Source organism: Ambystoma mexicanum, chromosome 13 (assembly GCF_040938575.1).
Source record: "Ambystoma mexicanum isolate Mex_15411 chromosome 13, UKY_AmexF1_1, whole genome shotgun sequence".
Taxonomy (NCBI): Eukaryota; Metazoa; Chordata; class Amphibia; order Caudata; family Ambystomatidae; genus Ambystoma; species Ambystoma mexicanum.
The window spans coordinates 112,124,785-112,147,136 of NC_090938.1; the positions used below are offsets into that span (position 1 = coordinate 112,124,785).

The following is a 22,352-nucleotide window of genomic DNA, read 5'->3' on the forward strand; positions in this document are numbered from 1 at the left end:
AATATCTTTAAGAAGGTAAATGAACATGTATTGCAAGAATCAAGAAAGAAATCAACAGCACCCACTGAACGCTGTCCTGTTAGGATTACATGGTCAGTAGTGACTCCAACATCAGACCTTTATAACATCAGCCAGATGGTAAACAAGCTATATTGATTTGATCAATATGCAACCTTTCGGTGAGTGTGTGTTGGTTATGACATTTTGACAAAAGAAATACAATGACATGGGCTTTCAGACCTCACATGAGTGACTTTTCTCCCTTTAATGGGATAAAGCGTTATCAAAACAAACTTTTATGACTGATCGCAGCGAGGGGTCATGATGCCCATTCCATGTGGTTCCAAAATAATGCAGGTCGAGGCCGATTTTCAAAGCGGTGACCTGTGACTGAGCAGCAAGCTCATTGCTCAAAATGTGCATTTTAACACTTCCACTAGTCACTCGTTCATTCAAGGCGATCAACGAGTGAGCGCCATGAAAGACCAAATCTGCAGTCGCCTTAGATTCCTGGAGGATCAGCTAAAAATGTGAAGAGACAAGTTTCAAAATGCTGACAATTTAGGACCTTTAAGAAAATATTTGTTAAGATTAGTTAACTCCACCTGCTATACCGCAATAACCATGATATACCATCATTTGGCAAGAAGGTTATCATACCGCCATAAAACCAATACCGTGACACCCCTACGATATTAGCAAATGGTTTAGGTGTAGTTGTCAGACCACACGGTCCACCCATCACAGGCCACGCAACCACAGGTTTTCCCCAGCTGATATTCAATGGCTTACAAATTCAAAGGTTTCTTGCAGTGTTCTTTTGGCCAGAAAATAGCGGGATACAATTTTAGTTTAATGGGTCACGCCAGCCCTTCTTGCCAAAGCTCATTAAAGTTTCACTGGATGGACTCACTGGATGGACCCACCAGCCCTGATACAACATTCAAGCTTAAAGTCACCTTCAGGCTCCTTTCCTCTTTTCTTTCAGGCTTTCAAGTAGTGGCTCGCTGTTCAAGACTTGTCATAACGAGTTAAATGTATTGCTTCTGCTTATTTCAGTATTCAATAAATGTTCAATTGCAGATATTACATTACATTCAGTGATTCTTCTACTTAGTTCGGTATTCAATACATTCTCAATTGCAGTTATTCCATTCCATACAGGGATTTTCTTCACTTTGGTATTTGCTGTATACTTTCTCAATATTTAGTTTCAGTTCATTAACTTGGAGCGTTGCTCTGACATTCCTGTTACCTTTCAGTGCACTCCTGTGGCTCTCCCGGCTTCCTCCTCTCTTTCTCTGGAAGAGGACGCTCACAGCCATGAGCTTGACATGCTTGCACCTTCTCCTTCGGCATCTGTGAGTCCTGCAGTTTCCCTCTCTCTCTCTGGGGAAGCGGGACGTTCACAGTGATGAGCCTTTCTTGCTTGCCACACATTTTCCATGCTGGTTCTGGCTTTCCCCAGCACTGCGAGCCTCCCGGGACCGAGGACTATATAATTCCCAGCTCCTCCGGGTTAGCTGAGTCCTCCGGGTAACTTGCCGATGCCTGGGCTCCTTCTAGACCACCACTGCTGCCTCCATCTGCGAGTCTCCTGTTGAAACGTCTCCTGCTGTTGCTTACAGCGTCGCTTCTGCTCATGCTTTTTATACACTGATTATTAAGGGTCTGCAAGTAGTGCAAATTACTCATTGCCTGACCTTGCCTGTCCTTGTTAAAGGGACCTACCTGATTCGGATAGCTAGAGTCTTCTAATCCTCTCTTCCTCATCCCAGTACCAAAATGGGTTTTACATTGGATAATCTGCATTACTCCTAGTTGTCTCTTCTTTTCCCAGTACCAAAGTGGGTATTGCAGGGATCAAAGGAATAAGACTGATAATAGCTCATAAAGGTCGGGGGAGGGTTATTCTGATGGTCACAAGGATAAGGGGGATACCTTATATTGTCCCAAGGGACTTTATTCCCAATCCTTCTTCACCCCTTTCTAGTATGGCTGGGTTGATAATATCTCCTGTTTTTCTCAGGGTCAAGGGGAAATGGGGAACAATATCCCATCACTGCCTCCTAGGCAGGATTTCCTTCCTCAAAGGAATGTGTGGAATACCGTGTCTCACCTCAAGACATCCCACATCCAATCCCCAAAGACCCTGCACCCAGGCGATCCTCCCTCGCTTGTTCACCCCCCCCCCAGTCGCCCATGGTTGGGAGCAAATCTGAGGACGCCCTCAGGTTTTTCACAGTACTCTGCAGGAGGATCCCATGGGAGGGGAAACCCCCTCTGTGGAGAAAGGGAAGACAATCCAGGGGGAACGTGGTATAACAATTACCACTCTCCCCCCAAAACCACATCCCCACACACTGTTAGGGCTAAAACACTCCCATCCTCTGTGCCTCCTCTTTCTGCTCATAGTTACTTTCTGCAGAGTAGACCTGTCTATGAGTATGAGGCAAACCACATTGTGATGAGGAAAACTTGGAAAGCTATGGTTCTGTAGATACTGACATGAAGAAAAAGAACAGAGGTGTGAAGGGCCCGTTCGTGGAACCAAATCGAACATAATCGCTCTCACATAAACCGAACAAAGATAAAAACAGAGGGAGGTCTTTTCTCGAGGCCTGAACCTCCCTGGTAGAACTTCTGCATGAGTGTCAGGGGCGAGAGAAGCCCAGAGAAGCTGAGAGACGGAGAGAGAAGCAACCCACTGAGCAGGGGTAACAAGCAAGCGCCTGGCATTGAAAGAATCTATAAAGAGAACTGTGTTTATGAATAGAGAATTGCTCTACGAAACAAGGAGAAGCGCAAAGACCCTGTTGAGACCCTGAGGGGTAGAGTTGAATGAAGTCAGGGCAAAAGAGTGATCCTCGGGGTAAACCTAATTGTTGAGGGCAATCAATCTGTGTACAAGAGTCATCATTTTCCTGGTATCAGTACTTGGAGGAATGCCAGAGAACTTTATGTGTCAAACAGTGCCTGGCAGGTTAGTGAACCAGGCCTGATTGAGAGACATTATAAACCTGAGAAAGGGGTCTGGGACCCGAATGTTGAAAGTATTGAAGAGTTGTATGTTCGAAAACAGTGTGTTCTAATGGGCATCTGTGTGTGGGTGCAGAATGGTGTGATGTCACATGGAGTCTGGAGTGTTGGTGAATGGCTGGGCTCTATGTGTTCTTACAGTGACAGAGTTGCTGTGCTGGCTGTTCCAGTACTCTGCCCATCTATCTCACATGTGATCACAGTCCGGGAATAAACTCACCAGTAAACTTACCTTCTGACTCCAGTCTGGTGTGTGAGCCTGAGAACCCCATTACTTCACAGTGCCTGGCAGGCTAGTGAACCGTGCCTGATTGAGAGACATTATAAACCCGATAAAAGGGGTCTGGGACCCACATAACTGGAAGAGAAGACCAAGGGTAGAGAGAGACCCATTGACAAAAGTCAAGAACAGGCCAGGGGAAGAGAGAGCTTTCCTCTGGCAAAAACATGGGCATCATTGGGAATATTAAAAGAGATCCTGGGAAAGGCTTGGGGAAGGGAGATATTTCCCCCAATCTTTGTGGAACTAGAAATAGTTGCCTAATAAGGTCTGGGGGAGGAAGACCTCCCCCGCCATTTGTGTGAAAATACATTGGCAGACCTAGTGACGGCCACGGGAAGAAGGAGATTTCCCCAAAAGTCACCAACTGCCAAGAAAAGTCCAAAAGGAAGGAACCACCTTTCCTGAGTCAGGGTGGAACAAGCTATATAGTTTTCTTTTGAAGTGTGGGGCACGAAAATAGATTTGGGACATAGGACGGTGGAATATTTTTATTTGGCCAGACATTCTGACACTATCCCCAGTTTTGTTTGAAGCAAGGAAACCCCTCTTAGTTATAGGGACAGACAGGTTTCTTCCTTACTTTCTGTGAAATAAAGGTTTATGCCCACAAGCATATCACCTCTGTGTCCTGTGTCTACTCCTGCAGCCTTACAATAAGCACATGTCCTCAAATATTTGAGGACAAGATAATTTCATATTCCGAAATGTAACTCTGGATTACTTTGGGAAGATGGCTAAATCTTTGAGGGACAGGAGACAACTGAATTACTTAACTATTCTTAGCTCCATCCAAAATATCCGGAGGAATGGAAACTCGAGATGATATAATATACTCTTCTGAACTTAGTTTAATTGGCAAAACAGATGCAAGTAGATTTGTCCAAATATTTGCGAATTATATACTTTATTTGTCCTGAATGCAGTGCTAGCATCTTTTTGGAGGGTAGCATGTTGATTTTACTAAACACTTATGGACAAAATAATGTACTATTCCTTACTCCAGTTGTAGACAATTTGAGGAATGGCTTTGGCTTAGCTGAGTTTCGTTTTGCTATATTGATGTTACACCAAGCGTTTACAATAAAACATTTTATGAAGCTTCTGACATTTAAGAGACTGGTTCTCTACTTCCTCTGACACACTGCCTGAATACAGACACAAGAGGCAACTGGGAGAATTTAAAGCCATTGTTTTTGCTTAATATTATTTTACTGAATGAAGCTCTCTTCCCTCCACCCCACTTAATTAGAGTTGTGCAACAAGATAACTTAGTTACATATTTACAGTTGCAATATTTGTGTACAGTAACTGAACCCTCGATAGGATTACTAAAGCAATATTAACTCTCATTTTAAGTTCATAGGCTTTTCATTATAGAAACCAACTATTCTAGTTTCCTTAATCCCTGCATGGTTGTTGGTTTTGCTACCAAGGAGAAGTGCCTATAAGTTGCTTGGTCTGCCTATGGCACTATACAAGTAATTCACTCACTGCATGAACATCCAGGGAGTCCACAGTCAGGTCATAAGGATGGAGATTCAATTGAGCAAAGACTTCTTTGAGTGTTGCAGTCTTCCCCTTGGAGCTGCACACAACTCTTTCAGAATCTGTCCGATATGTCTTCTTAATAAAGCGCAAGAGGTGCTTTTGGTTCATGCAGGCGGCAGCATGGATGTGAGTATCTACCTGGGAAAAAATGAAAACAGAGAAGACATTCATACATTTAATTAAGATCTATATTGAAAAAGCAAACCGAAGAGCACATTATCACTATTAGAACAATCACTTTGCATATTGATTTTGAAATGTAAAAGCACTTACTGCCATTTAATCAGTCAATTCCTAGATTGTAAGGAACAGATAGTGTGTAGCTATATACTTAGTGTTTAAAACTCCAATGCATTTTGTGTGTCAAGCAGCATTGATGTGGAAAGCATTCGCTGAATATCTATGTGGTTCCATCACTTCCCTTACGTGCACCTGAAGATAAAGTGGCCTTATCTCCCTAAAAGCACTTTTCTGGAGGTGAACAACTCTGTCCTAGGCCTTGGCCACTTTTGACTGACACATCTCCCTTCCTGCAAAACCTTTAGCTGATCAATAATCCTAAAACATGAATTGTGGTGATTGCTGTTTCACATTTTCTTTTAAAATCATATTTACTAACCATGGAACTTGTTACTCTGTTAAACTGTGAAATCATAGATCTATTAAATAAACTTGGACACCAATGTTTGTGAGTTCGTCTTGCGCAGAGCTTGACGGAAGTGCCTATATGTGGAGCCTTTTGTTGATCAAGACTCACTGACCATGGTTTTTGTTCCTTAGCTAAATTGGAGCATGTATCTTGCCTTGCCAAAGCAAGAGGCATTTGAGTTTGCCGAGCAGCACATTACAAATCCTCAAATCAAATCATATAATATTTATAACAATGACGTCCAACAAAATGTGGACTCAAAGGTATTATGATAAGACAATAGCTGCTCTACTGAAGACGGAGCAACCATGCCAAAATAGGCAGGGGGTGACCACCTGGTGATACTGGGTAACATTAAGATGGACATTACTAGACATTTCTATAAATGGTGCTAGGTAGGTGGATTCAGAGCTTGCATGTGTGGGTATCCATCCCATAATGACCACAATCAGGCACCAAAATATATTTCTTAACTTTTATGGTTGCTAATAGACTCTATTCCCCGAGTAGCCTGACTCGGTCATATTTGACAACTCTGCTTTTACATTCTTATCTGTGTGGAAAAGAACAATCATTGATTATTTTGTGAAAACTCCCAATGGGAGCTCTCTTAAGGATATCAAAGCAAACAAAGGTGTGACTAAAAAACTAAAATGCATAATGATGTTGAATGTCTCGCTTTTGGGTATGTTTGTTAATTCTGTGCCTTTATTTGTACAGAATAAACGGCTGACAGAATAACATTGGACATGGAGACACTGTCTTGCACATTACATGAAAATGCATTACAATGATTTTGGAGGGAAGTACACTATCGACTGTTATTCTCATAGTTTAACGGAACGGAAACAGTCAAAGCATTTGGAAATTGGTGGTATAGGGTCCATGTAAGTTGTCCCTTCAGCAGCTTATTTCCCCAATTTTCGCAATCTTTGTATGGATCCTGGAGGATCCTCTTTAATTTGCAGTGATCTGGAGACTTTTACTTTGTAAGAAAGAGACAAACGGACCACAGCGAAAACATCCTGACACCATGGTCGTCCCTCCGGTAGTCGAGGATGTCTCTCTGACTGTGCCCATCATGTTTATTGTAGTTATATTGGGCAAAGGCTTGAGGCGCTGCCTGGACAATGTCATCCCCCACAGCACCACTTCCTGACTTTGGAGGTCACCTTCACATGCAATCTTTGTTTACAGATGCATGAATCGTGGGTTGCTTCTGGCGTGGGTGAGCCCGGATTGCCTGTGATGCTACCCCTGATCTGTGCAAGATTGTGACGCACTGCTGGCCTGCCACCTATGCCCTGTGCAATCCCATCACAGCCATACAGCATATCCAGACCAGCCGGACCTCCACAAGCAGGGCATCAGAGACGATCTGCTTCCGGCTATTAGGCGGCTATCTGACCTGGGTGGCCAGCATGCAGCTCCATAAGCTGGTGCTCACCAAGCTGCACAGCACGGCTGGGCCAGATGTACCAGCCACCTACACACCAGCATTGAGGAGGGCCTAGCCGTGGAGCTGGCATGCTCCCTTGTCTACTACTCTGCCCTGTACTTGGTGCACCAGATAGACTCTCGCTATCGAGTGCACATCGTTGGTGTGATAGTTGCCATACTGGTGGAAGCAGCTGGACATCTAACTGGGCTATGTCCAATCCAGCTGTGGCTTTCACATTAAATCTATTCTGCCAAGGAAGCAGCGTCTCTCGACAACATGGTTGAATATTGGGTAGGACCTATTGCAGGAATGTTTCTAGCCGTGGGACTATTTGATCGTCTCATTCCCGCTGTATAAAGGTTATGAATGGACCTGTAGAACCTGAAAAGACTGAGTAATAACGAAGTACGGCATTTGAATCTGATGGGACCGCAACTTGAAAAAACAACAACTTCTGCCATATTGGCTGAAGATCCCTTTCATATGTGTGGTATTGTTTCTGCTCATATCCCTGCAATAAAATTACATTCATTTTAACTATACTGATTCTAAAGAAAATATAAGGTGATTAAACATAAGATTGCAAACCTTTATTAAAGTAATTGGCCCATAAATACAAATAAAACAAATCTTGACAAACATGCTTCGATGAAACACAAAGATTTGTCCAAGAAAGAAGTCAAACTACGTGTGCCATTTAGTTAATGCCAACTTGACATGAAGTAAATATTGAAGGTATTGTTATCTTTGAGCTCTGCTGAAGGGGTTCCAGGTTGTAGGAAGGCAAGTGCAAACTTTTGTGTTTCTTCCCATCTACCCTTCGGATGCTCCAAACCAATAGTTTGATAAGTAACTACAGAGGCACCTTTCTATACAGTATGCTGAAACAAGGTCAAGTGGACTTCAAGTGTGGGAAGCACAACAGTGTGCCAATATTTCGGCTTCTCCTGCTTGTTATGCAGTCTGTTACTCTATAAAAAGGATTCCTATTCATGGCCATCATTGATCTATGAGACACTTTTCATACATTATACTAATTTACTTTACGGAACACCTTGTGGGAAATGAAGTTTGCTGCCGATATAAGGCTTCCATTTTAATAATGTGGCCTCCATCTAGGATTTGGTTCATCAAGTGAAGCAATCATTATTTCACAAAGTATCCTGCTGGCATGTGTGTGTTGGCAGCCGCACTATGTTTCCTTTTCGCCAGCTATTTGGCAGATATATTAATCAAGAGCGAAAGTGCCATCTTGCAGATGAAGAGATGTTCTAAGAATGCAGAAAGGTCTTCCATTGGTTTTGCCTATAGTGAATAGGATGAGACCTTGTCATAAATATTTCTGAAACCAAAGTCAGTTTAATTAGAGGATTTGAAACATCTTCATAAAAATGTATTTCTTTAATCATGGGGAGATGATTGAAAGTGCTGTGACTACTAGCTCACTGTAGATTAACATTCGAGACAATGCTAAAATAGTCACTCTTTCAAGTTATTTGGCCTGGAGGTTACTTAACCAGGTCTTTGGTTGTCATTCTTTGAATGCATTGAAGGTCTGCAACCTTTGGTGGCTCGCCAAACATTTTGGACTAGATCTCCCATTGGCCCTTGGAAGCATAATCAATGGTGAGGGGTCATGAGGGTCCTAGCTGAAAACATCAGGAGAGTTGCAGGTTGCAGACACCTAATCTAAGATGAATGCCCTTTTCGCAGCACTTTGGGGTGTGGAAATCATGGGGTAATCTACGGTTTACTTCTACTATCTGCTGTGAATTACTAGATACAATCCATTTCAGCAGGAAGCACTACCACCTGACTTGCCCTTTTCACGCTTAATTGGGAAAATAGAGAATTGAGGAAGTGGTGGCCCTCTAGTTGTTAGTTAGACAGATTGGTGTCTAGAGGAAAGGAGTGGCAAATGTTTTCAAACACGCCTTAAAGTTGACAGGTTTCGTTTGGTTGAGACTTTCTGTACCTTTGTCTTGTCATGCATGATTAGGAGAAAAATGTCCCCTCCCGTACGTTTGGTAGGGGTACCTTGTTCCATCTATATTTGACAACAATGTCTGTGATGAAAGAGCTGCATGCTTCAATCATTAAGTACATAATGCATACTGGGCTTGGTGCGCATTTCATTTTTCACAAAACGCGCCCTAACATTACTATATTTGTAACCAAGAATCATATTTACTGATTCATGCAGCTTTGCTGTTTAGCTGTGAGGATAATGACTGGGACATTTGGAGTCATTACGAGTTTGGAGGTAGCCATGGTGCTATTAGCGCCATGGTTGCCTCCAAAGTCGTGTCCGGGTTCCCCGAATGGGGACTAATCGGGTCATTCCAACCTTGGAGGATCCGGTAAGTCCCCATTCAAAATACCCTTCCCCATTCCCATTCGAGCCCCCACAGGGATCAATGGGAATGGGGAGAGACCTAATAACTGGCCCGTTAATAACGTGCCTGTTATTAGCTCCCTGGTCCCTTAGCCGTCCCTTAGCGGCTCCCGCTAAGGACAGCTGGTTTTACCAGCCGGCCTTAGTGGGACCCGCTAACGGACCTCGCAATGCGGCAGTAAGGGGTTAACGCACCGGCATCCTTACCGGCACTGTTAACCCCTTACCCCTGCGCTCGTAATGACCCCCATTCTCTCTCTATTTGGACCCAAGGTCTATCCTGCTTCTCCTTTCTAGACAAAATGTTTCCTTTCCCTCCACAGAATTTTAGCAGTGGAGGTACCGATAGGGGAAGCCAGGTTGCTAATGCCCAGCAATGCTTAATTAATTGTATATACGGCATACATTACTTATTTCGTATTTCTGATGCTTGTATCTGCTTGGATTCACATACTTTGCATAGGTCAACATCTACTGGTGCTGTGGAGTATTTATTACACACAAAGTTTTCTAACTGGGCGTGTTTGTAATTCTATCCTTAGTGTGACATCGACTGTGCCCATGATCCCTCACGCGTCGAGGTCCCTCCGTTTATTTCCGACAAGAGGGAGTGTAAAGTGTAAGCGTGCAGTGCAGGTAGAGATTATGAGGTGGAAAATAATCTATGTTTTACCAAGAACCTTTAACTCCAAGAGGGGATGAAGGGTGGGCGCATGTGAATCTAACCATATACAAGCTTCAGAAATACGATTACATTAAGTAAGGTATGCCTCCTGAGGCTTGTGGATATGCTTGGAATCACATGCTTTGCATGGATTACTGAGCAGTACTTGGAGAAGGAGGTGGGTTGTTTGAAGGTATCGCTGCACATAGATATTTTAACACTGCTTGTCCCACCTGTGTATCACCCTTGGAATGTGTGTCTAGACAGTAATGTTGGGTGAAAGTGTGCACAGAACTCCAAGTGGCAGCTTTGCAAATGGCATCTAAGGGCACATTTGTTATGAAAGCTAGAGTTGTCCCTGTTGAGTGTGCTCTATGCTTGAATGGCAATGTTCTCTTAGCAGGAGAATAGCAAAGCTGGATGCAGTTGACAATCCATTTTGAAACTGCTAATTTAGAGAAAGGATCACCTTCTCTTCCTGTGGTTTCTGATAGTTTTAGTTTTTTGTAGGTAGTAGGTGACAGTCCTTCGTACATCTAGTGCATGAATGCTTCTTTCTGCTGTGTTTGTGGGGTGATGGAAAAACACAGGAAGCTCTATGGATTGGTTTACATGAATTTTAGATATACATTTCAGTGAAAATTGTGAGTGAGTGCGTAGTACTAACTTGTCTTTGTGGATAACAACAAAGGTGTCCTGTACTGATAGTGCTTTCCATTCACTGACCCTTCTGACAGATGTAATAGCTATAAGAAAAGACGTTTTATACGTTAGGTGTTTAAGACTAGTTTTGTGTATAGGCTGGAAGGGGCACCCATGAGCTTTGTAAGTATAATAATTACATCCCAGCTGGGAGTAGGATTAGAAATTGGAGGGTATAATTTCTTACCACCTTCCATGAAAGATTTAACTACTGGTATTTTCCAACACAAAACCATACTTTGGTGTATGCTGAGATAGCAGCTAGGTGTACTTTAAGTGAGTTAAATACTAAGCCTGAGTCTAGTAGATATAGAAGATATTGAACTATATTTGATGGCGTGCATTCAATTGGATTGACTGAACGTGTTTTACACCATGACACACAACGCTTCCATTTGTTTAAATAGCAATGACGTGTGTTGGGTTTACGTGCCTCTTTAAGGATTTCCATGCATCTTTGGTCTAGATTTAAGTGACCAAATTCTATGATCTCAGGAGCCAGGCTGCCAAGTTCAATGTCTAAGGGCACGGGTGGAGTGTTGCCCCTTGATCTTGTGTCAACATATTGGTTGGACATGGTAGTTACATAGGAGGACACAGGGACATCATCTGAAGGTGCGAGAACCATGTTTGCCGTGCCCAAATGGAAGCTATGAGGATAAGTGTTACTTGTTCCTGGTGTAGCTTGTTGAGAAGAGGTGTTGGGGGAAGAGCATATGCAAATTTCCCTGACCAATTGATTAGTAGTGCATTCCCTTTGGAACCTTTCTGGGGAAACATTGGATGCGTAAAATAGGCATTGTGCGTTCTCCTGAGTAGCAAAGAGGTCTATTTCTGGGACTCCCCAGTCTGCAAAGACGTTGTGTAGTACGTCTGTGTTTAGTTGCCACTCGTGTTCTGAGGGTAGGACCACACTTCTGCTTAGTACGTCTGCCAGTGAATTGAGTTCCCCTGGGACATCTTGTACCAGGAAAAACAAGTTTTTTAGTTCCCACAACCAAATGCTCTGGGTTAGTTTGGACAACCCTGGAGAATGTGCCACCCCCCTCGAACCACCTGTTTGTTTATGTGAAACATGGCTGTGGTGCTGTCTGTTAGGATGAGGTCTGTCTTGTGTATGAACTGAGTCCTGAATGCTTGGAGTGCTTTGAAGACTGCAAGCAGTTCCAGAAGGTTTATATGCTTGTTGGTCAATGCCTGAGTCCACACCCCATGTGCAATGTGATGGAGAAAGTGAGCTCCCCACCCTGTCAGGGATGCGTCTGTTGTAAGAGTGGCTTAGATTGCTGGCGAGCTGAAAATCTTTCCCTTGGACAGGTTGTCTTCGAACCACCACTGTAGCGATTGAACTAGAGTTTGTGACACCACCTCTAGATCGTCGCCTATACCGCTTGCCTGTGACCATTGTTTAGCTAACCACTCTTGCATTGGACGTATACACAGTTCGGCGTGTGGCACTAGATAGATGCAGGAAGCCATCATTCCTAGAAGGCGCATTGCCTTTTGCACTTTTACTTGGCGACCAGCTACATACTGAGATGTTTGAAACCACATGTTTTAGACCCTCTCAATGGAGGGGAAGACTAGTCCGTTGTTTGTTTTGATTAGTGCCCCTAGAAATTGACACTAGACTTGACTATTTCTCATGTATTGAGAATACTAATTGGAACAGTAAGCCGACTGTTTGCTGAGTGTTTAGTAGGCACCTTTGAGGTGTGCCTCCTGTTATTAGCCAGTCATCTAAGTAAGGGTAAACTGGAATGGACTGCCTTCGCAAGTGTGCTGCCACTACTGCTAGGACATTTGTGAATACCATGGGGGCTGAGGCTATGCCGAATGGTAGCAGCTTGAATTGTTAGTGCTGGTCCCCCACTTTGAATCCCAGGTATTTCTTGTGCCCTGACAACATTGGAATATGAAAGTATGCATCTTTAATGTCCAATGTTTCCATGTAATATCCTTGTTTTAGCAGAGGGATTACCTCCTGTAACATAGTCATCTGGAATTTTTGAGGCTTGGCATACGTGTTTACAGGGCGCAGGTCCTGAACCGGGCGCATTGAAAAATATTTCTTGGGAACAAATAAATATACTGAATAAATACCTTGATCTTCCTCTAGCGGTGGTACCAGCTTGACTGCGCCTTTTTCTAGTAGTGTTGGATTTCCTCTTGTAGGATTAGAAAATGTTCTGCTGAAATCTTTCTTGCACAAGGAGGGTGGTGGCAAGGTTTACGGATGAACTCTGTGGAGTGTCCTTTTGCCACTATCGTGAGCACCCAGCAATCATACGTTATTCCCTCCCATTGCTGGGTGGAAAGCCTTATGCGACCCGCGACTGGGCATGCATGGGAGGGAACGTGGACTGGTCTGTCATTTGTTGACCGGTGTTGCTGTGCCTCTAGAGGCTGCAACAATGCCTGGCCATTTTCCTCAGCAAAACCCCCTCTGCTGATGGGATTGGTAAGAGGTAAATTCAGACTGGGGACTGTAAAAGGAGGAGCTGGATGCCCCAGATCCCGTTTGGTTTAATGATTGAAACTGTGGTCACGAAAAGTGCATTGTGTGTTAGACGCCTCTCTGGACATATGGCTTGTTTGTAATTTGTACCAAAGTCATTATGGTTTCATGCTCCTTTTTGCCTGTCTCGAGTTGTTCATTGAGGCCTTTCCAAAGAGGACTGCCTCTTCAATAGGCAGGTTGTTTGGTGTGGCTTGAGTCTCGGGTTTAAACCCAGAACCACAGAGCCACGACTGTCTCTTTAGAAGTGTACCTTGAGCGATGACTCTTATTGAGGTATCGGCTGAGTCGAGTCCATTTTTTAGGATGTTCTGCGCCACTTGCTTCCCCCTCTGTAGAGATTTTATGCAGGTGAGGCCTAGCAGGTTCTGGCACAGACACTAGGGTCTTGAGCACTTCATCCCATTGGGTGGTGTTGTAGCTCGCCAGCAGTGTTGTGTTTGCAATCCTGGTCATATAGGTGCCTGAGGTGGTAATGCGCTTGCCTTAAGTGTATAGGCGCTTGCACTCTTTGCTAGGATGGGCTTCTTTTTTATTTTTGGCCAGATACCGACATCGCATTTCCCAAAGAAGATAGCGCAACACTATCTGCTTCAAAATAATCCGCATTGCTTGGCGCAATGTTATCGTGGCTGCAGAAAAACCTACCAGCTCGTGGCATGAATGCACGCATGCCGCGTTTGGTGATACACCTCCCAATACTTTGATCTGGACAGAAAACAGAATTGTTGTCCCATTTTACTCTAGGGAGTAAAGCAGAAAAAAATGACTTTCGTTGTTGGGAAGATGGTCATGAGTGCTTCAATCAACTGTGCCAAATCTGCCAACAAAGTACGTGAACTCACGTATCCCAAATGGAAAGCACCGTAGTGCAAAATTACCACATGAGGAGTGGTCATTGTACGCATGTCTCTGCAAACTTGCAGAATTGCCGCAACATTGGCATCAGTGTCAGAGCTCCACACGACCTCCACTCCTCTTACATCGAAATGGTGTGCCACATGCCTACTCTCGGCATAGTGTTGAAAGCCATGCACAAAAATGTCTCCAAGCACCAAAACCCTGACCCTCTCCACCTCTGCCATCTTCAGTGTGCGCACCGTCTTTCGACACGAAAGAGTAATATGAACATCTGATTGGCTGATGCCTACAGTCCCCTTTCCATGCAGGATTTGCTGTAGAAACCTGTATGTGACATGTCCTACATGCGGACAAGCGTTGCCTACGTGCGGCATGTAACTCTTACCTAGTCCTTCCACAGCGGTAACAAATCGAGTCCCTTATTGGACACAACTAAGCAGTTACACAACCATCCACCAATCACATTAAACATCGCTAATTCTAACTCCGTCATCAACATTGCGCACTTCAAAATTACTGTCGACGATTCTGAATGGAAGTCGCATATCATTGCAAAGCACCTACTTCACAAGCTACTGTGCAAGTACTGCAAATTTCTACGTACAGCTCCATGCATGCGCACATGCATGAGTATAGAGTACATGTATGTATATTTTAATCAGAGAACATGTGCAATCCTTATGATTTAATTTAGACAAAATAATGCCGCTAAATGTGCATAGAAATACATACGAACGCTCCCCGTTTTAAGTGCAGGATGTCCGATTTGTCATTGACAAACCGCACAACTGCTTACTGTCTTCCGCATAACCTGTACATACGTTGCAAGCATGCCTATTTAGGGCGGAACATAATTGTGTATGTGGAAATGTCGGAGTTGTGTACTGTGTACGGCCTACAGTAATGCTACTTGCAATGTAATCGTATGAGAAAAGTAAGCGCTCCCGATTGCTGTGGTGACTTCTCCCTCTGAGCGTCTCCCAATGTGTCGGCATTGTGTTTAGTTTGCAAGTAGAACATTGTTCCCCATCTACTACTGTGCCCTATCGCTTACAAACCTCTCTCCTATGCATAGTGCACCTTGTAAAAAACAAGGCATTTCCATAACCTTAAAATTGTTAGCTATTTTGAAGGACTTTCAAGTACCATATTGCAAAGACTGCACAGAGTGAAGTGAAGTGCACACAAGCACTGGTTTGAAATATGAAAGTAAAATGCTCTGACAAAAGAAGCACAATTAATGTGTGCAGTATCATCACTGCTGTAAACACACAAAGTAATTGATTTTGTTTTTTTCAATCGCAGTGAAGACTACTCTCCTGAGAATCAACAGCATCTACACTGCAGACGACATATCCGAAGAAACCTGGTCATTTTGCAAAAAAAAGTAAGCACAGTACTATCTTTATATTTTAACTACTCCTCAAAGAGGCTGTGTGGGTTATTTGGTTATTTTGGGCACCAAAGCAAACATTGATTTCTAAACCATTCTACCTACAAATATCCATTATTGAACAAAGAATAACAGGCAGAATGGCTGACAAATCCCTGTGTGTTTGGAACTCAAATAACATACGTAATCCTTAGAAGGTTAGATTTAGAAAAGAAGTTGCTGTTGCAAGTTTATGGCATTTTGTTTATTAATAATGGTTCTCGTCACAAGTAGCCCACTTTGTGCTCTCATCTGAAGCACATTGTAGTATTATACAAACAGTAAAGTAGCCTTACCAAATCATTGCAAGAGTTCAATGCACAATGACACACCATGACAAAGAGCTTCCCCATCAGACTCATGCACACATGCACATAGCACACATACATTGGACAACGGACCAAAGTATACCTTTTTTTTTCAACAGACATCAAAGAATGCCTACCAAAAAGCAACTCCGTAGAAAGGAACGCAGAAGTAGGGCAAATAAAAATAAAAGTGCCCAATGTAAGCATCCACCTGTTGTACAGTTTGTAGAGAATCTTGGAACAAACCAGCTAATGCAGTTGGTTAGCAAAACAAAGGAAGTCTCAACTACCGAAACTTTATCTCCTCCATCAAAATGGGTCACAAAACACAAAAATGTTGTCAAAAAAACGGCTACCAGTACAGCTAACAATGCTCCTAATAATCCTGATAGTGTAACAAGAACCCATAGTAAAAAAGGTATTTTTATCAAAAATGTTTCGTCACAGAGTCCTTCAGAATCAACTAAGAAGAGGACCGAAATCATCCTCACCCCTTAAAAACTACCGTAGAAAGTTAATCCTACAAGCTCTCGTGGACAGTGTAATCCTTCTCAAAAAGAAGTTGTCTATATGAGTGTTAAATAGGATGAAAGCACTAACAAAACTAAGTACCAAACTACTAAAGAAACTCGGCAATAAACAGAATGTGAACAAAAATAATTTCTTACATGTTTGTAGTGGTGAATGGAGTCACACAACAACCACAGAACCATATTTTAATGGAGAAGCATACAAACAAAATCAAACAAACACAATTGCCCTCCATAGCAGTGGATGAGGGTATGAGAAAATCAATACTACCATCATGGAACAAGAAACACTGCTTACAAAAGTATCCCCTGAAAACTCAGAATTACCTCTCGATTCAGCAGAACCACACGGTCCAGTATACAAATGGCCGTGCACATCAATCTGTGGCATTTCAAACAAAGCTTTCAAATCTTTACGTCAGTTCCTCAATCAATATGTAAAAGGTAAAGACAAAAGTAAAATGAAAGTGCTGCAAAATATGGATATTTGTCCAGTGCGGGAATACACAGGACTAAAAGAACATTCATTAGCCTGCATTTCTGGGCCTATTTGCAAAAGCACCTTCCATGATATCAAAAGAATATCAATACATCATTCCAATGTAAGAAATCTAGTGTATAAAATATACTATGCAAAATGTTCAGCTTTAGAATCAGGCAATTTAAATACCACTCTTCTGCATGGTACACCCAAATACTTACAAGAAGAAATTGACCGTATTCAGAAAAAGTATTTTGGAAGTGAGAGCCACTTACAAAATGCAACAGTTTTAGAACATACTAGCAACAATTCTGCACATAGCAACCTTCTATTACACACATCCAGAAAAGAAATAGTAAAATTTAAAAGGTCATCGGCTGAAGTACCAAACCGTGTGTGTGTGTTTTGCTGCAGAACATTTTACAAAAGGAACACAAAAAATGTGGACATACCATACAAAATAGAAGACAATGAAGACTCTAAACGGTTTGAATTAGCTCTGTACCTTTTAGCTGAAAACAAATATGAACTAACTGAACGCCTAATATGTTGCAGTTACTGTACTACAAAATTAGACAACAACCACACTCCTTCACGTGCTATTGCAAATTATTTGGAATTGTTTCCTTACCAAAAATCCTGCAACAGCTCAATTTGTATGAGAGCATAATAATTCAAACAGTTCACCCATTTCAAGCAATTATACGCCTTCATCCAAAAACAGCAAAATTACCTGCCTCTAAATTGGTCAAAGGCATTCGTGGCAAAGTAGTTTATTTGCCATTAGATCTAACGGAAAATGTACACACTCTAGGAGTGGATTGTTCAATAGAGCATTCTTTGATAGTCTTGGTAAATGGAGTACCAACAAAGGACAAAAATTTTTGGCAACAATTAGTGGACTTACACAAAGTTAGACAAGCATTGCAATATCTAAAAGACAATAATCAGTACTACAAGGAAATAAATATTGATGAAAGTTTAAGGGAAACAACTGAAATAATTCAAGAGCCATCAGAAACTGGACAATTTGAACTTCTGGATCCTACTACAGTATCCACTCTTTTGGACCATTACACAATTCATCCATTGCATTCCAATGAAAGCATAGATGATGCACTAGAAAATTACCAAATGCGATAAACCAAAGGGTCACCAATGAGTATTTGGGAAAAAAGTATAGAAGCACGTGCTTTTCCACTGCTATTTCCTACTGGCAAAGGTGGAAGATACGATGATAGATCCACTCAGATCGGGGCATCAGAATACCGCTCATTGCAAATGTATTCGCAAGATCCCAGATTTAGACAAAATGTGGAATACATATTCCACCTACTCTATGAAAGTGAATTAGCAACACTATGTTACGGAGTTGCACACATTCTTAAATCTGGAACCCACTTTCAAAATATGGCAGCTACGCAGTCAATACAAAAAGTACAGCAAAAAGATGAGGTTTTACAATCAAGTATAACAAATTTGTTTGCAAACATGCGCGGTACAAAGGAATACTGGTTCAGTCGGCACAGAGACGTGCGCTGCAAGATCGGAAACCTTGGACCACCGACTTGGTTTATTACGCTAAATTGTGCAGAATATGCATGGGAAGATTTACATGAGCTCCTACGCATAGCAAACAGCAACAAAAACAACATAGATATATTAACACCTGGAGAACTTTGCTCTCTAGATACAGTTAATGTCTCAAGATATTTCCATCATCGTTTCATTGCCATGCTACACTTTATTTGAAATAAAACTGTTCCTCCCCTTGGAGAAGTGCAGCACTTCCTTTGGAGAAAAGAATATCAAGCGAGAGGAGCACCACATATTCACATGCTGTTATGGATCAAAGGTGTACCGACATTTGGGCATGACAGTGATAGCACTGTTTGGCAGTTTATCCAAAAATATGTCACTTGTGAAATCCCTTCACAACAGACACATAGAGAGCTGCATGGGCAGATTTTACAATTTCAAAGACACAAATGTGGCAAATATTGTCGCTGCAAATACAAAAACAAAGGTAAATACTACACCAAATGCCGCTTTGGTTTCCCTAGACCAGTTACAGAAACAAGTGAAGTAAACAACTTTATGTCTTCAGTTTTACATAGTGTTAAAGGTAAATCACCTAAGAACATGTATTACATAAAAAGAAGGGAAGAATCAAAATATATCAATGATTACAATGCAATCATTGCCCTCTTATGGAATGCAAACATAGATGTGCAGTACATTGCAGACAATTCAACTGCTGTTGCACGATATGTTACAGCCTACTTAACAAAAGCAGAAAAAACAAAGCTTTAAGACCTCTGGGATGACCTAGCATCAGACAAAACATTATCACAGAAATTGTACAGCCTAGGCATAAAAATGCTCTCTCATAGAGAATGTGGCGCCTCTGAAGCAACAGATCGTTTAACCGCCACTGCTTTGTATGGAAAATCAGACAACATAGTATGGCTCAGTCTTGGTCCTGCAAAATCTAGAAAAAGAGCGCTAAAATCATGTGCGGACATAGAAACAATTGCCAGAAATTATCCCAACAGCCAAGACATTCTAAAAACAATTTACTGGACACATACTATCCGAACAGGAGTAGCACTCGGGAAAGCATGTGTCTATACCACATATCTCAAAACTTTGCATACAAAAATAATGTAAAACCAGATGAAAGGAAACGTAGATATAGAGTGACCAATTGTGAAGGGAGCTTAGTGAAACTTACCAAACAAAGCTTAATTAATCATGTAAAATTGTCATTAAAAACTCCTCAACAGAAAGAACTATATTACATGTCTCTGTTACAACTTTTCAAACCATGGAGAAAATAGGAAGACATACTAGATAACTATGACTGCTATGAAGATGCTTTCAAATCAAATGAAAGCACTATCACCGATGTGAACTTTACGCAGTACAAAACAATGTTACACGATGAGCAGCAACAGGAAGAAGAACTTCAGGCCCAACTAGATAAGGACTCTTTCGACAGTAGTCAACCTTCTGTAACAGGAAGTCAAGAACCATTAGGACAACCACTAATAGCAAATGAGGCTGAAGTAGCTATGGCAGAAGTAGAAAACACCATGTATCAGTATCAAGAAGATACAGAACACTTAACTGTACAACAAGCAAAACTTAACAACGATCAGCGCACCATTTTTGAAGACGTAACAAAACAAATTGTACATGGTGTACAACACGAAAATAAAGAATGTACCTGCCAAAATTACAAACCTATACTGCTGTACGTGAGTGGTGAAGCTGGATCAGGGAAAACATTCTTAATCAAAATCATCAGCAAGTTCTTTCAACAATTGACAAACAATAAACTGTCAGCTGTTGTAACAGCCCCCACAGGTTTAGCTGCCTACAACATAGGCGGTGTCACTTTACACCGATTACTACTGCTTCCAGTAGAGGATCAAAATAAATTAGACTATTACAAACTTTCTGCAGAAGCTGCAATGGAATTACGCAGAGCATTGAAACAAATGAAAATGCTACTAATAGATGAAGTGAGCATGGTCTCCAACCTAATGTTGGCTTTGATTCATCTCAGATTGCAAGAAGTACTTAAAAATAACAACGAAGAACTCTTTGCAGGGAAACACATTATCGTTTTCGGAGATCTTCTACAATTGACACCAGTGAAAGTTGAATCGATTTTAAAACCTTAGGCCACAAACTCTGCCGGAAAACTGTTGGTAGCATAGGTAATGTTAACCTTTGGCAACATTTCCAATAGAGAGAATTAACTGAGAACATGCGGCAATCTGCAGATCTCACTTATGCCAACATCTTAAAAAGTATTAGAGTTGGTGTATTATCGCAAGAAGCATAAATTGTATTGAAAAACCGGCATATACATGAAGTTTATGGCGATAATGCATGTGCAACTGATGTTATGGAACAAATTGCACACAAAAATGTCAATTGTATGGCCTTAATGCCAACTCTTGCAAGCTGTTTCAAATTCAATGAAACAATTTTAAATAAAGAAATGCAACCAATAATAGAAATTAGCACCACAGACAAACTAGACGTACATGGTATGACAATACCCATGTGTGAGCAAGCCACAACAAGACTAAATAGTTTAGAAAATTCAATCTCCAACAAAGCTAGGTTGGAAAAAATATTGAAATTATCCTTAAATTGTAGAGTAATGCTTAAACGTAACCTTGACGTAGAGCAAGCGCTAGTTAATGGAACTCTGGGCACAGTTGTTGGCTTTCAATCATACCCACGTGATAGCAACTTTCAGTTTGTAAATATTCGCTTTGATAAAGTTTCAGAAGTGAAAAGGATAGGGTGCTCAATTGCTCGATTCCTTCTCTTCAAAGACATGTATGTACGTAGAGAGCAATTTTCTCTAACTCTTGCATATGCAGTTACCATTCATAAATCCCAAGGTCTTACCCTAGACAAAGCGTTGCTAGATATAGGAAACACAGTCTTTAAGGAAGGCATGAGCTACGTAGCATTATCACGCTTACGTACACTTGACGGTCTATTGCTAATGAACTTTGATTCAAGTAAAGTCAAAGCTGATATTCCTTGCATCCTAGAATACAATAGATTGCGTTCACTGTACACCCCTCATCTGAAACATTACCCTGTTCCAGATAAAGTAAAACGGTGGTAAAAGAAAAGTAAATGAAACAGAAATGCAACAGAATTCAACAGCAAATTCCGCAAAGAAAAGAAAAGAAGCTAAAGTTTCATCAATTACCACAAATATAGAAGAACCTATTAGGGAATGTAAACCAGGGACGTCGGCAAAGAAGCAACAGAAAAACCGAAAAATGCACTCAGATACAGAACTTGCTGGTCCATTCAAATTTGCAAATGAAAGTGGAGTAGGTTGCTATGCAAATGTAGCAATGAATATTCTATTTCAAATGCCACCAATTGTTAACAATATTTACCTGCACAGTACAGACCAATTGTGTTTGCAAATGTTAGTGCTGCATAGAAATGCAACAAGCAATCCTGACAACACATACAGTGTTCATGGAGTAAGGCAACAATTGGACGACTGTGCTGGAATGGTGAGATTCACTATGAACTCACAAGAAGATCCACAAGAATTTCTAATGTACACACTATTAGTATTGGAAAACAAAAGCATACCTGTAAATGAAATCTTCCAAATTTCATACATGTGGAAACATAAATGCGCTCTCTGTAGCAAAGTGATACAGGAAGAAATCCCAAATGAGCGAATTGTGTATGTTTCCATACCAAATTGTGAGAGCATTCCATTTCAGCAACTTGTACAAAATGCAAACCATGGCAGGTTATCTACTATTTGCAATTCAGACAATCGCTCCACCTTACTGATACAATCACATAGTGCCTACATAATACTTATGCTTCTACGTTATAATGCAGATGGCACCAAAAACAACTGCAAACTGACTGGATTCACGCACGGTAAAGTGTCACTTGGAAAGAAAACCTTTACAACAGTAGGTATAATCTACCAT

The 22,352-nt window shown here is 41.6% G+C and overlaps 1 protein-coding gene across 1 annotated transcript in view; it reads right to left on the bottom strand.

Annotated features, from left to right (window-relative positions):
- The window catches only part of LOC138520950 (AMP deaminase 1-like), a 137,141-nt gene that overhangs the window by 64,230 nt on the left and 50,559 nt on the right, over positions 1-22,352 (bottom strand). The window contains exon 7 of the mRNA XM_069633402.1: positions 4,814-5,008. Within this exon, the coding sequence (XP_069489503.1) occupies positions 4,814-5,008 (195 nt within the window). The remainder of the gene's footprint in view (positions 1-4,813; positions 5,009-22,352) is intronic.